Here is a 15,914-nt window from a genome sequence, read left to right as displayed (position 1 = left end):
GAGCTGTGTCTTGAAGGAAGGGAGAGTGTAGGTGATGGGGGAGTATAATCTAGATATGGGGGTTAGAATTAGAAGAGAGAGTGCCACATGTTAGGAACAGAGAGAAGGCAAAATAGGCTAGATTAAGGTGGGAATGATAGTTGGGACCAGACTGTGAAAAGCTTTACAAGGAAAAGATAGGAATTTCTGTCCTATCCTTGGGGTATTAGGGAGCCACTGGAAAAAAAGAGCAGTCAATAACTTTTACACATATTTTGATGACAATTTTTTCCTTCAAAAGATGAGGGAACAGGGGGTAGCTAGGTGGCTCAGTGGATTGAAGGCCAGACCGACAGTCCTGGGTTCAGATCTGGCCTCAGACACTTCCTAACTGTGTGACTCTGGGCAAATCATTTAACCCGCATTGCCAAGCCCTTACCGCTCTTCTGCCTCGGAACCAGTACACAGTGCTGATTCTAAGACAGATGACAAGGGTTAAAAAAAAAGTGAAGCAGTAATATTTCCTCCTCAGGACATCTAGCTCTCTCCTGTTTAAGGATTAACTAACAAGGAGGAGATTCCATTCTAGATATGAATCTCACTATTAACTTTTCTCTCCTATACTAACTAGATACCTTGAACTCTGCCTCTGCAATCCTTTGGGCTCTGCTGCTTGAACTCTCACTCCGTGTTGTCCAGAAGCAGGCTGTGTCCATTCCCTCCTTCATCACCCTTTTTATGCCTTCTTTCCCTCCCTAGAACGTAAGCTCCCCGAGGACGAGGAACTGTTTGGCTTTCTTGTAGTGGTTATTTAATCATTTTCAGTTGTGTCTGATTCTTATGACCCTGTTCGAGCTTTTCTTGGTGAAGATCCCGGAGCAGTTTGCCATTTCCTTCTCCGGCTCATTTTATAGATGAAGAAACTGAGATGAATAGGGCGAAGTGACCTGTCCAGGGTCAAATAGCTAGCAAGTGTCTGAGGCCAGATTTGAACTCAGAAAGATGAGACTTCTTGATTCCAGACTCGGTGTCATAGCCATTGTGCCATCTAGCTGCCCCTCCTTAGTACTTATTAAGTGCTTAATAAATGGTTTATCTACCCATCTGGCATATGCAGTGGGACTCCGCCTCTGTGCTGGACTCTCTCTCTCTTTTTATTTTGAAAATATGATTTAATATTAATATTAAAGTTTATTAATATCAAGTCAATATTTATTTATTTTTTGTTATTTTTAATTTTAACTAAATTTTAATATTTATTAATAGTTTACTAATTTTTATTTTGAAAATATGATTTAATATTAATATTAAAGTTTATTAATATCAAGTCAATATTTATTTATTTTTTGTTATTTTTAATTTTAACTAAATTTTAATATTTATTAATAGTTTACTAATTTTTATTTTGAAAATATGATTTAATATTAATATTAAAGTTTATTAATATCAAGTCAATATTTATTTATTTTTTGTTATTTTTAATTTTAACTAAATTTTAATATTTATTAATAGTTTACTAATTTTTATTTTGAAAATATGATTTAATATTAATATTAAAGTTTATTAATATCAAGTCAATATTTATTTATTTTTTGTTATTTTTAATTTTAACTAAATTTTAATATTTATTAATAGTTTACTAATTTTTATTTTGAAAATATGATTTAATATTAATACTAAAGTTTATTAATATCAAGTCAATATTTATTTATTTTTTGTTATTTTTAATTTTAACTAAATTTTAATATTTATTAATAGTTTACTAATTCATTGATTTTATATTTAAATAATTTAAGATTCATTTTTAGATTTAATTAATATTTATTAATAGTTGACTAATTTATTGATTTTATATTTAAATAATTTAAGATTCATTTTTAGATTTAATTAATATTTAACATTAATAACTGATAATGTGATAAAAGTAATAGTTTCTTAACAATGGGAGTTTCTTGAGAGCCAATACCCTAAGACACCGAGCTTTCAAGGCAGGGTTATGTCTTGTTTTCTCACAGAGTTGCTCCGCAGTTTTTTCTAAAAAGTACAAGAAATCAAAGGTGTTGAACCTGGAGCCCTGAGGGTTTCTGATGTCTGCTTGTCCCCATCTTTTCCCAATTCAGGTATTGCCCTCTACCCTGGGCAGGCGCAGTTGTTAAGCTGTAAGCACCATTACGATGTCATCCCTCCTCTGAACAGCCCCGGGCAGCCTGGAGTGAACTGCACCACCAAGAGGATCAATTATACGGACCCTTTCTCCAACCAAACCATGGTAACCCTCCTGGGGACCGGCTCAGGAGCCCGCTTAGCCTGGCCGCTCCAGATCTTCGGGGTCCCGAGGAGGGGGGCTGCACTGCAGAACTCTCATCTCTGTCTGAGGGCAAGTCGAAGAGTGCCACGCCTCTGCCTCCAGGGGGGCATCTTTGGAGGGTCAAGGGGGGGTGTGGAAGAGCAGCGGGGAGGTGGAGGCAATTCCCTGGGAGAAGAAAAGAGGGATCACAGAGAGCTTGCTTTCTTGGGATTCTTTTGGGGCAAGACAACCTCTAAAAGGAAGCTGGAAGGACGAGTGAAGGCACCTGGGGGCACAGGAGAGAAAGTCCAAAGAGCAGCCCAGAGAGGGGCCAGCCAAGGCAAGACCAGCCTGGGCCCTCTCCCTCTCAAGCGCCTGTTCTGGGGGGATCCATCCCATGAGCGAGAGAAGCAGGAACGGTACGGTCCTTCCAGTATGTCCATTCCGGGCCTAGAGGGAGCTTCCAGGATGAAATGAAATCTATATTTATTTATTTTAAACCCTTACCTTCTATCAATTCTGAACACAGCAGGATTGAGAGCTAGGCTCAGAGACTGAGAAGTCCTGGGTTCAAATCTTGCCTCCGACACTTTCTAGCTGTGTGACCCTGGGCAAGTCACTTAAACCCCCACTGCCGTGCCCTTACCACTCTTCCACCTTAGAACCAATACACAGTATCGATTCTATGATAGAAGGTAAGGGTTAAAAAAAAATGATACCAAGACAAGAGTTTAAAAAATATATATGATTTATTTATATATAAAATATATAATTTCTACAGGTATGTCTATATATGTGTGTATATTTATATATATGTATATATATGCATGCATATACATATATATATATATATATCCCTCCTCCCTCCCTGAAAAACCATCCTTTATAACAAAGAATAAAAAAAATGTTTTTAAGAGGAAAAAAATGTTCAGCAAAATGATTAGGCAGATTTACTCAGCCAGTTTCCTATAGCCCTAGTCTTCCACTTTAACAAAAGAAGGGAAGGAGGCCCATTTTCTCCTTTCTTCTTTAAAGCCATATTTGATTGTTCCTTATAATCATATCATTTTCTCCTTCCTGTTATTCTTTTCATTTCATCATAGACATTCTTGGGTTCATTGTGTCCTAGTTCATAAGATTTTAGATCTCTTTCTAGAAGAAATCTCAGGCTCTCCAGTCCATCTCTCTGGCTCACACAGGTGGTGGAGAGCAGAGGCAGGATTTGAACCTCAGGTCTCCAGCCTGGAGAGGCCTCGCGCACTTCTGCTGCACCCTGTTCCCCCTTTGACTCTGCTTTGGTTCATAGGCATATTTCTATGCACCTCCTTGTATTCCAGTATATTTGCGTACCCCAAGTTGTTTAGTAGTTCCTGGTTGAAGAGGCATCTACAGGGACTTGGGCAGTGTTGAAATTTGTTGTTCATTCCATGTGCCATGATCCTAGGCTTAAATTATGGGGTGAGGGGAGGCAGAAGAGTAGGTGGACCATCCTGAAGAAGGGTGACCGATTTCCAGAGTGGGCAGAGAAAACAGAAGCTATTCACTCTTTTTACTAGTATGGGAAGGCTTGAACGGAGCATCCAAGACCAGAAGAGTCATAACCTTCTTTTCCTACCCCTGAGGCCCCCTGCCCAATCCCTACCCCCAGCCCCAGCTCTGACTCCTGAGTTTGCTCTTTTCTTTGCTGCAGAAATATGCCCTGGTTGTACAGGGACCCCGGGAAGTCAAGAAAAGGGAGCTGGTCTTCCTTCAGTTCCGTCTAAACGAAACCAGTGAAGACTTCAGTGCCATTGATTACCTCCTCTTCTCCTCTTTCCAGGAGTTTGTGCAGAGGTAAGGCTGTGGCTGGCTTGGCTGAGTCAGTCTAGTCTAGGTACCTTCATAGAGGATCGGGAGCTTCAGTGGAATGACTGGGTTAAAAACTGTGATCTGGCAAGGCACGGAGGAACAGATTATCTCAGTGGGCTGTTTGTCTTCCCTGGCTTTCATTAGAAGCAGGATCCCAGGACTAGAAGGGGACATTGAAAGGCTCGTCCCCCTTCCTTCCTCTACACTGTGCCTTTTAAAAATCGGATCTTGGCAGAGACTATAATCACAATTAAGCCAAATAGTTTCGTTCAAGAGTCAGGGAAATGAGTGAGAGAGAGTATGTAGTTTTCCACCCAATCTTAGTGCTAGTAGGATCCTTAAAGGGGTCATTTGGCTCAGCCAGCCCCTTATCCCTAAGTAACTCCTAAATCCCTCTAAACCAGATGTGAGGAAAGATTGTGCAGGGGGAAGATCGCTATTTTATTTTTTCCCGATTTAAAAAAAAAAATTTGGACTTAACCATCAACTAGAATGAATATTTCCATATATATATATATATATATATATATGAACAGAAAGAGAAGATTGTCCAAGAGATAGGAATCTTTATTATGTACAGCTTTCTTTCTTTTAAATATATGTTCAACACATTGTTTTCAAGGCTGTCCTTGTCTGTGACTCTTTCTGGCCTTCCTTCTGTGCATTTCAAAAACATGACCCTCCTTTCTTTCATTTTTTTCTTTGGGAACTCAATTTCTAGCTCCTCTCCCTCTTCCCATTTCTCTCCCTTACCCCCACTGAGAAAAAAAAGAAAATCTTAATAACAAATATTCATAGCCAAGCAAAACATATTCCCATATTGGCTGTATCTGAAAATGTCTCATATTTCACAAACTAAGTTTCTCACTTCCCTGTCTGTTGTGAGGCAGGTAGCATATTTATTTCATCATTAGTTCTCTGGAATTGTGTGCTTTGTAGGTAAAGATTGACTTTAGTGATTTTTCAGTCATGTTCAACTCTTGTCATCTCATTTGGAGTTTTCTTGGTGAAGATAACTGGAGTGATTGGTCATTTTCTTCTCCAGCTCATTTTACAGATGAGGAAACTAAGGCAAAGAAGGTTAAGTGACTTGCCCAGGGTCACACAGCTAGGAAGTGTCTGAAGTCAGGTTTGAATCAGGACCTCCCATCTCCAGGCCTGGCTCTATCCACTGAGCTACCCAGCTGCCCCTCGATCCCTTCATTTTTACAGGTCACACAGGTAGGAGGAGAGAGAGCCAGGATATAAACTGATATCCTCTCACTCCAAATTCAGCATTTTTTCCACTGTACCGTGGTTGCTGTAAGGAAAAATTTCTTTTTTTTCTTTTTATTTTTTTCCTTTTTTATTTAGAATATTTTTCCATGGTTACATGATTCACGATCCCCCCTCACTCTGCTCTTTCCTCCCCGCTCTTGAAGCTGACAAGCCGTTCCACTGGGTTATCTGTGTATCATTGTTCCAAACCTATTTCCACGTTGCTCCAATTTGCAGTAGAGTGATTAAGGAAAAACTTCTTAACCGAGCTCTTCGAAAGTGAAATGGGCTGCCATGGAAGGCAGCGGGTGCTAGAAGACATTCTGTGCAGTGAATGGGTATGGGAGGCTGGGTCTAGCTGCTTACATTTTTCTCGGTTGGAGGCAAGGGAGGTGAATTAGGCCTTCGGTCCTATGCCGTGGAGCAATGGCTGAGTGATCCTGGCTTGTTATTTAACCTTCATGAGATTAAGCTTCCTTCTCTGGAAGGGGGAGGTCATGGGGAAGTTTGCGAGATAACAGCCCAGGTCCTTCCCATGCTTTAATTCCTTGTCTCGCTTCTCTCCCCTGCCCTCTTCCAAGCCCAGACAAAGTCCACTTCATGCAGGACTGTGAGAGTGCCTATTCCAGCTGGAAGTTCTCTGGGGGTTTCCGTACCTGGGTCAAAATGTCGCTTGTGAAGACAAAAGAAGAGGATGGACGGGAAGCTGTGGAATTCCGGCAGGAGGTAGTTGATTCTGGGTTTCCTTCAGCATTGTGCCTGCCTCAGACTACATGGAAATGAGAGGAGACCCCTGGCGGGTGCATTTCTCCACTTGTGTCTAAAGCTGACCATTTGGCGCTGGCATCAAAAAGTAGTGACTCAGTCCTCAAGCTTGAGAGGGTCTCACCCCTCTCAGAGAACAAGCCCCCCATGAAGAGATGAGAAAACACAGCTCTCTACTTTGAAGAGGTGGGGAATTATTGAACATTGCCTAGATTGTCAGACTCAGTTGATAGGTGGGTTAGTTTTTCTGAACTGTTTTTTTCCCCTCTCACTTATTTTTACAAGGAATGGCTTGATGTGCAGGGGAATTAGGAGAGATTTATTTACAAATGAAGGTGATTTAAAAACAAAAAGATCATTTAAAAATAATTTTAAGGATGCTTTTTTGGGGATATTTTTAGGTTTTTTTGGACATTTTTTTACGTCATCATGTGATTTTCCCCAGAATCCTTCCCCTATCCCTCACAGAGAGCTCTTCTATATATCAAATAATATTTTTAAAAGACAAAATTAAAAAAAATCTTAAGAGAAAAAAATCAGCACAACCTATCAATGCACTGAAAAAGTTCCAATATATAATGTATTCCAATGTATAATATCTTTGAATCTCCTGCCTCCATGAAGGGAGGGGTTGAAAGTGTCCTCTCATCTCTTCATTCAAGTCATGAGCTTTATAATTTTGCTACATTCCCTGTGGGGTGGTGTGTGTGTGTTAGGGTTCTTTCCATTTATATTGTCATCATGTATGTTTTCTTGGCTCTGCTTACTTCACTCTGCATCAGTTCATGTAGCTCTTTCTAGGCTTCTCTCTATTCATCATATTCATCATTGCTTATAGTACAGTAATATTGTATTACATTCGTTTTCCACAATTTATTCAACCATTCCCCAACTGAGAGGCTTCTACTTTGTTTCTGATTTTTTGCTTTCACAAGAAGTGCTGCTGTAAATGTTTTGGTGTATCTGGGGGCTTTCTTCTTACTATTGCCATTTTTTTTTGGTTAGCCATGCTAATTTTCAGGATAGGAGGTGACACCCTCAAGGTTATTTTAGTTTGCATTTCTCTTTATTGTGATTTGGAACATTTTTCCCCCATGCAGTTGTAAACACATTACAGTTCTTCTTTTGAGAAATATTTATTCATTTCCTTTGCTTATTTATCAATTGAGGAATGGATGTTAGTTTTATGTATAGATTATTTATTGGATAATAAGAGCTTTATCAGAGAGATTTGATACAAATTAAAAAGAAGCAATGCATTAATCAAACTTAAAAAAATAATAGTGATGAGAAGGTTTTAAAAACTGGGAGCAACCAAGAAAGGCTTTTTAAAAGGAAACAGCACTGAAACTGAGTTTTGAAGGCCACTAAGAGTTCCAAGAAATAGAGCAAAAATATTCCAGTCAGGAGGCACGGCCAGGAGGGCAATTGCATGGATGTAGGAGATGGAGCTATTGTAAATAGGAGATAATAATTAGGCCAATTTAGCCAGGATGTAGAAAATATGTAGAATAATGTAGAAAATATACGATTGTGTAATGTTGAGTGAATGTAGAGTCAACAAGCATTTAAGTACCTACTATGTGCCAAAAACTGTGCCAAGCTATGGGGAAGTAAAGTATAATTAGCTTGGACAGAGCCAATTGAGACAAATCCTGCAGATTTACAACATACTTTATCCTTGAGCCAATGAGGAACAACTAAAGCTTCTTTAACATGAGGAATATAGTTAGATATGTATTTTAGGAATGCCAATTTTTTACCATTTTGCAGCTGTTTGGAAGATGAACTGATCAGGGACCTTTAAAGACTCTCTTTTATATACTCTGTCATCCAGTGACACTAATCTGTGCTATTCCTTGTGCAAGACACTCATCTTCCAACTCCATACCTTTCCAACTTGACTGTCTCCCATCACTGGAATATCTCCCTCCTTATCTCCCCTTTCAGGCTTACTTAAAGGCTCAATGCAAATCCTTCCTCCTGTAAGAAGGCCTTTTATAGTTCCTTGCTAAGCACTTTCCCCTTCCTCTCCCCCAGTGATAGTTCCTTCCCACTTTCCATTTATAGTTTCAATATCTTTTATCTAGTTCTTTGTATGTCATCTCCTCCTTTCTCACAAGGGTAGCAACTGTTTTTGCTTTTCCTTTTATCTCCAGTGCTTAGCATGATGCCTGACACATTGTAAGCTTTTTTATTTTTTAATATTATTTTAATATCATTTATTTTTATTAATTTAAAATATAATTATTTTAAATATTAATTTATATTAACCAACTTTAAAATTAATTTTATTTTAAATTAATTTAATTAAGAATTAAAATTAATGAAGCTTAATTATGAATATTATTTTAATAATATTTCTTTTAAAATAAATGCATGTTGATGATAATATAGGTATAATCCAAATCAAATTGCTTACCAGCTCCAGGAAGGGGAAAGGAAGGAAAGGAGGGAGGCAATTTGGATCATATAACTTTAGGAAACTTATGTGGATAATTGTTATTAGATATAATTGGTAAAATAAAATATCTATAAGAAAAAAATGCATGTTGGCTGACTGGCAGAAAGGCCAATGAAGAGACTATTATGGTGCATCAGTTTAGGGAAGAAGTGATGAAAGCTTGGTTGAGGATGGCTGTGATAGGAGTAGAGGAGTGTTTGATACAAGAGATTAATTTGGAGAGTTGGACTTGCTGAGACTTGGTCACTTGACCGGAGTGATAGGGGAACTTTTAGAAATACAGATTTTAGCGGGCGTGAATGGAGCTTGCTTGTGATCTCTACTTCCAGGGAGGCTAAGGCTGGTGATGTCTCTTGACCCAGAGCTCAGGATTCGGATTTGCACTGGGTTATGCCATTTGGTCTCCACATTAGGTCTGGAATCAGTTTCATGAGCTCCTAGGAATGAAGAGCCACATTTTCAAGGAGGGGTGAAATAGCGGGTTAGAGCTTCTCTCAAATCAGCGCAGCAGATGTACCACTTGTAAAGTGACGGGGGTTGACCAGACCAGTCAATGAACAATTATCGATTAAGGACCAATTATGAGTCAGAGGCACATGCTATATTCTGGAGATACAAATATCGTCTATCAAACAATTCTTGTGGATCAGCTGTGGCCTAGGACCTGTGAGTAGTCCCAGGATATCCAGCCAGGCAGAGATGGGGAGACCCAGTGGATGCAGATTTTAGGTCATTTTGTTGTACTTTCAGGATCCGATGGTGTGAGGGGAGGTAATCCTTGAGAGAGGCCAGAACCAGGAGGAGAGGATGGGGAAGGGGCACAATGGAGACGGTAACTCTGCTTTCTTTCCTTCCAGACGAGTGTGGTGAACTACATTGACCAGAGGCCAGAAGCAGAAAGAAGCGCTCAGTTGTTCTTTGTGGTCTTTGAGTGGAAAGATCCATTTATACAGAAAGTCCAAGATGTAAGTAATGTTTGTGATTAGTTGGTCAGCTCCCTCTACAGGGCAGGGTATAAAACTAATGTAGCTTCCTTTTGGGCAAAATCCTCATTTTGGACCTTTTATAAGCTAACTTGGGCACACTCCTATTGGATGTAACCTAGGAAAAACTGGTAACAAAATTACCAGTGACTGTTGCCATAGGCAGCCAGAGCAGAAAAGGCCAAATAACAATTGAGTGGGCAAACTCTTGCTTAAATAAGATTATGAAAGTGAGTGCCTCCTCCTCGGGGGCAGTATTGGGGCAAAGAAGCTAGATGATAGCCTCTGAAATGAACAAGCTCAGTGCATGCGACCTTTGTCGGCAACCAGGCGGCGGGATGGACGGACTAATAGACCTGGATCCAGGAAGACCCAAGTTTTAATCATTTCTTGCCTCACAGCTAGTAGTGTTTGAGGTTTCACTCACTTGCTAGCTGTGTGACTCTGGGCAAGTCACTTAACCTCACTGTACCTCAGTTTCCTCATCTGCAAAGTGGGGGAGAATAATAACACCTACCTCTCAGTGTTGTGAGGATCAAAAGAAATCAAATAAGATGGAGTATGTAAGGTATTTTGCAAACCTTATGTGTTGTATAAATTTTATTATCATCATCATTCCAGCATCTCTGGGTCTCCCTTTACCATTTGTAAAGTGAGTATGTTTCACCAGCCCAGCCCATGAACAATTATTTATTGAGCACCTATTATGTGTCAGAAGCTACCAACATAATGAAACAAATAATTCTTATGCACAGGGAGCTTACGTTCTGAAGGGGATGACAAAACTTACATTTATCTAGTGGTATACAATTTTGCAGTAGCTTTTTACATAGAAATTTCATTTGATCTTCTCAACTATTTTGTGGAGTAGAGTATCATCATCTCCCTGTTACTCATGGACAAATACATTTAATAACAATAATAATAAACATTTAAAGTTTACCAAATGCTTTACGTATATTTTCCCATTAAGCCTCACAACAACATAAGAAGGTGTTATTATTATCCCCATTTTATAGAAGAGGAAACTGAGATACAGCAAAGCTAAGTGATATGACACAGTTAGGAAGAATCTAAGGTAAAATAGGAATTCAGGTCTTCCTGAATCCAAGTCCAGCATTTTATCCACTATACCTAGCAGTCGGCTATCCAGAGGTTGTGACTTCCCCCAAGCATTAGCTCTATGAGAATAGATTATTTCTCAAGAGTTCCTCAGAGCAGTCCCCAAAGAAAACAGTTGCTTTCAAGGATAAAAACACACACAACAGATTTCTCTGCTTCCCTGAATTGTTGGAACATGATGTATCATCTTATGCATTCAATTGAGGCAGAGAGCCATAATCAGTCAAAAGAGAATCCTTGACAGAGGAGCTGGCATCTTATTGTTCTAGAATCACCAAATGTACCCAACAGTATATTATGTAGGTCAATGTCTTGAAAAATAATTGGGGTGTTTCTGTGCATTGATTTTTTTTGATAGGATTATTTTTGGAAGCAACCCATTATTATGAGTAATTGGGCAAATTTGGGAAGTTTGGAAGATAATAAGAAAGCAAGTGTTTATAACCAAAGCCGAATAAACATCAAAGAACCTGGTTTGAATACCAAATCCCATATGCAGGATAGAGCCTGGAACTCTTAATTTCACAGGCACAGGGAGCTCCAATGTGAGGAAACTAACCTATGCAAGTCATCACCTTCTCTGTAATTTATATGTGTTGCCTAAAGCACAGAGCTAACGTGGCTTGCCCAGGGTCACACAGTCTTGTATGTAAGAGGCAGAAATTGAAACCTGGTCTTTCCAGATTGGAGGCTGGCTCTCTATTCATGATGCCACACTACCCTGCCAATACAGATTAGTTCCTAGTGATCTTGATTTATCCTGTTACCAAGTTCTAAAAAGTAATTCTATGCATGGTTCAAATGACTTTAAAATGTAAGCAAAAATGGGACAGCTACTTGGCTCAGTGAAGAGAGAGCCAGGCGGTTGGGAGGTCCTAGGTTCAAATTTGGCCTCCAATACTTCCTCACTTCCCCAAGTGACCCCGGGAAAGACACAAACTCAATTGCCCAGCCCTTTCTACTCTTCTATCTTGAAACTGATACCTGATATTGATTCTAAGACAGAATCTAAAAGTTTAATAAAATGTAAGCAAAAGTGTTGTGAACTGATACAATTTCCTCCAAATACTGGTTTAAGGGGAAAAGTGAAAATTGGCTGGACCTTTTAAGGTGAGCTGTTATATCCAGTATTGTTATAGTTCAAATTAGAAAGCATTTGTTGAAAAGCAAGCACATCATTTTTTCACTAAATTGTAGATGTTATTTAGACTAAAATTTATTTTTAAAAATCATTCTTATTTGTAATAATCATAGGTGGCTTTGCCACTAATTAAAAAAAAAGTGTCCTAAAAGTCTTAATATAGGGGTTTTTTTAACCCTCATCTTCCATCTTAGAATCAATGCTGTATTTTGGTTCTGGGGCAGAAGAGTGGTTAAGAGCTAGGTAATGGGGGTTGAGTGACTTGCCCAGGGTCACACAGCTAAGAAGTTTCTGAGGCTACATTTGAACCCAGATCTTGCCAGCTCCAAACCTAGCTCTCTTTCCACAGAGCTACCTGGCTTCCCCCTTAATGCAGTTTTTGAGGTTTAATAACTTCAGAAATGCTACAAATTTTTAAATCATTTGGAAATTTTCATTATTTAAATTTCTTTTCCACTTCTATGAATTTGGAAAAATAACATTTTAGTAAGATGGGACACCTTGTCATCATGCATTAACATTTTCTGGATAACACTTTCTCAGCCTCAGAACAGTGAGTGGGTAGAGGAGGTCCTCTCTGTTGGTCACCTCCATCCCCTGATCTATCTCCATTAGGCTTTTCTTGGGGAGTCTCATCAGAACTTGTCTCTGCATCCAAACCTCCTTCTTTGGACGATCTTAAGGTCAGGATTACAATTGCAATCTGTTTTCAGTCATCAAGCCTCATGGAACACAAGATTATGGCTAAGCTGAATTTTCATAAGAAATGTTAGTATTTTAAAACTTTAACTGATTAACTTTTCAGTTTCAGTTTTTTCTTTTTTAAACTTTATAGCATTTATCCCTTTGAAATCATTTAAGCTTGGAACTAAACGAAGACTTTTAGGATGCCTTGTAGAAAATAAATTTACTCCAAGGAATTTGAAGTTTTATTTAAAATGTAGGGTTCCACGACTGCAGAAAATTGGCTAACCACTGAAGCCAGATAAATACCATTGTCCCTCCCAGCTCTAAGATCTCGAGCCTGAGTCATAAGCCAGCTTTATGAAAGGCTCTAATTGCTCCATATTGACTTCATACCACATCGCCGAGGCTAGGCTAGTTTATGTCCTGATATGGCAACAGAGGGCTCTTTTCAAAGTAGGGAAAGGGGGTGGATAAGTTTTCATGAGTGTGAGCTCCAGCAAAGACCCCGTGTGTCATGGATGTTACTCCAAGATTGAACACAGTTGCTTTTGATATATTTCCAACACCATATATATATAAGAAGAACCATTAGTGGGGCAGTGAGGTGGCTCAGTGGATAAAGAGCCATGCCTGGGGGAGGTCCTGGATTCAAATGTGGCCTCGGGTACTTCTAAGCTGTGTGTCCCTGGGCAAGTTACCTAGCCTTACTGTTCTGCTTTGGGACTGATATATTAATTCTAAGATAGAAAGTAATCCAAGCAGTGCGACAGTAAACCTCAAATTTCCTGATTTGGGGCTCTAGGTTGTCGTTTTTATCTCCTCAATTACGTTTGGGAACCAGGGATGCAGTATGCAAATATTTTTAACTAGGTCCTATTCTGACCTCATTTAGAAGGGAATTAGGTGAAGCTGGGCAAGCTACAACTTCCCTGGGACTGAGGTTCCCCTTTTGTAAAACGAGGCTATTAGATTTGCTGATGGCAAAAATCTTCTCTTCTCCAGCCCCTGATTTTCTAAAGGAAGTTTTCTGTTTTTCAGATCATCACTGCCAACCCTTGGAATACAATTGCTCTTCTTTGTGGGGCCTTCCTAGCATTATTCAAGGCAGCAGAATTTGCCAAACTAAGTGTGAAATGGATGATAAAAATCCGAAAACGATACCTGAAAAGGAAGGCACAGGCAACCAACCACATCAGCTGAGTGTGCCTCTGTGGGACAGTCTTTATACACTGGGTAGAACTGTGGACTTGACGGGCGCTAACACCCCAGCTGCTGTGACAAAGCCGGCTGGTCACCTCTAATTCTGCATTTGTCTGAATATTTGTCCTGCTTTTAAAAGCGACAGTTTGAAAAACGGACACTTCTGACTTGGCCGAAGAAGAGGCTAACTGGAGCTGAGGACAGATCCAACGGCAACTCCTGAAGTTATTTAAATGTTTAAGTTATTAATGAACCAATTTTAAAAACTGGACCAACAGGGGCAGTTTAGGTGGCTCAGTAGATAGCCAGGTCTGGAGATGGGAGATCCTGGGTTCAAATCTGGCTGTGTGACCCTGGGCAAGTCACTTAACCCCCTTGCCTAGCTCTTATTGCTCTTCTGCGTTGGAAACAATACTTAGTATCGATTCTAAGACAGAAGATAAGGGTTTAAAAAAAAAATTGGACCAACCTTCCAGTTGGGGATGGGAGGGTATAAAAAATGGGCTTTGGGGAGCTTGACAAATGACCAATCCACTGTGGAAGAGGCCATGCTCTGTCTTTCTCTCTGTTTGAGATATACTTCAATCTTCCTTTAGGGTTTTGATGGAAGACAGCAGCTTCCAGAGCCTCCGTGTCCTCCAGGTGGCTCGAGGTTCTCTCTATTTATGCTGGTTATAGAGCTCTGAGAAAATCAGATTTTCCTCCCTCTCCACCATAGCAGCACTAAAGGGCTCAAGTGCATTATCTCCCATCAGGATTAGACTGACAGCAGCTGGCTTGCTTTCTCATGTGGAATAGGAAGGGATATTCCATCTTTTCAAACGACTTGAAATGAGTGATTAAATATTTCCTGAATGGCCATTCGCTTCATTGTCTGTCAGTCGCCACACCAAAGCTTGAAGGAGCACGTCCTGGCCGAGCCGTGGGGCCGCGGATCATCCGTGCAGGGGGGCACCGAAGGTTGTCGGGAGGAAGCGAGGGGAGACCCTGGGCTGGAAGCACGAGGGGGCTTCTAAGGCTAAATGCACTGGCCAGAACTCTCAAAGGAAAGGCCCGGGAGGAACACCCGAGCCGATAGAGAAAGCGAACCCTGCGCTGTCACCTCTGTACGTGCTTGTCAAGGAGGGGAGACGGGAGAAAAAATGGGGAGGGGGCGCCCCAGGGAGCTGCTGGTGGCCTCCTCCTCTGGCTGGCCCCCGAGGTTCTCTGAACGAAGGGGGCTCACGGCAACTTCTTTGCTCCTTTCACAATTCCGTCCGTGTAAGATGATCTCTGCTGCCTGGGCTGTGACTGCTCCTGGCGTAGGGAGGGCCTCAGGGCTTAGTAGGGGAAGGGCAGACATTTAAAGGCACCTACTACGGGCCAGGCACTGGGTTAAGATACGTTTTTAAATATTAATGCGTTCGATCCTCACAACAGCCCTGGGAGGTAGGTGCTATATTATGACCCTCATTTTATAGCTGAGGAGACTGAGGCAGCCAGAGGATAAATGACTTGGCCAAGATCCCCCCAGCTAGAAATACTGGAGGCAAAATCTGAATTCAGATCTTCCTGACTCCGGATCTAGTGCTCTATCTGTTGTGCCACCAGGTGCCCCAGAGAGTAATGAACTTTACAAACAGGTAGACATCTTTATGATTTTTCAAAATCTCTTCCAGTTGCCATAAGCAATCACTGACCAAGTAAAATGACAAAGTTTTCCCTATCCTGTTACTCTTCAAATAGGGGACAAAAAGTTCCAAGTTGATGAGTGGGGAACATTTGTCCTATGACAATAGCAAGAGTTTTGGTTTTGGCTGACCCATCACAAGGGAGCCCATCAGAAAGAAACTATGCGGGCAGTTCGGTGGCTCAGTGGACTGAGAGCCGGGCCCAGAGACGGGAGGTCCTGGGTTCAACTTTGGCTTCAGATATTTCCTAGTTCTGTGATCCTGGGCAAGTCACTTAACTCCCATTGCCTAGTCCTTATACTGATCTTCTGCCTTAGACCCAATACACAGTATTTATTCTAAGACAGAAGGTGTGTGTGTGTGTGTGTGTGTGTGTGTGTGTGTGTGTGTGTGTGTGTGTGTGTGTGTGTGTGTGTGNGTGTGTGTGTGTGTGTGTGTGTGTGTGTGTGTGTGTGTGTGTGTGTGTGTGTGTGTGAGAGAGAGAGAGAGAGAGAGAGAGAGAGAGAGAGAG

General features: G+C 40.6%; 1 protein-coding gene across 1 annotated transcript in view; it reads left to right on the top strand.

Moving 5' to 3' along the window:
- PACC1 (proton activated chloride channel 1) overlaps nucleotides 1–14,085 on the top strand; it is a 43,306-nt gene extending 29,221 nt beyond the window's left edge. The window contains 5 exon segments of the mRNA XM_044674094.1: nucleotides 2,100–2,248; nucleotides 3,957–4,099; nucleotides 5,953–6,097; nucleotides 9,458–9,565; nucleotides 13,572–14,085. Of these exon segments, the coding sequence (XP_044530029.1) occupies nucleotides 2,100–2,248; nucleotides 3,957–4,099; nucleotides 5,953–6,097; nucleotides 9,458–9,565; nucleotides 13,572–13,733 (707 nt within the window). The 3' untranslated portion in view covers nucleotides 13,734–14,085.
- Nucleotides 14,086–15,914: the final 1,829 nt, after the last annotated feature.

The sequence above is a fragment of the Gracilinanus agilis genome, chromosome 4, assembly GCF_016433145.1.
Source record: "Gracilinanus agilis isolate LMUSP501 chromosome 4, AgileGrace, whole genome shotgun sequence".
Classification (NCBI taxonomy): domain Eukaryota; kingdom Metazoa; phylum Chordata; class Mammalia; order Didelphimorphia; family Didelphidae; genus Gracilinanus; species Gracilinanus agilis.
Note: the sequence above shows the minus strand (reverse complement) of the source record. Positions and strands in the feature narration are given on the sequence as shown.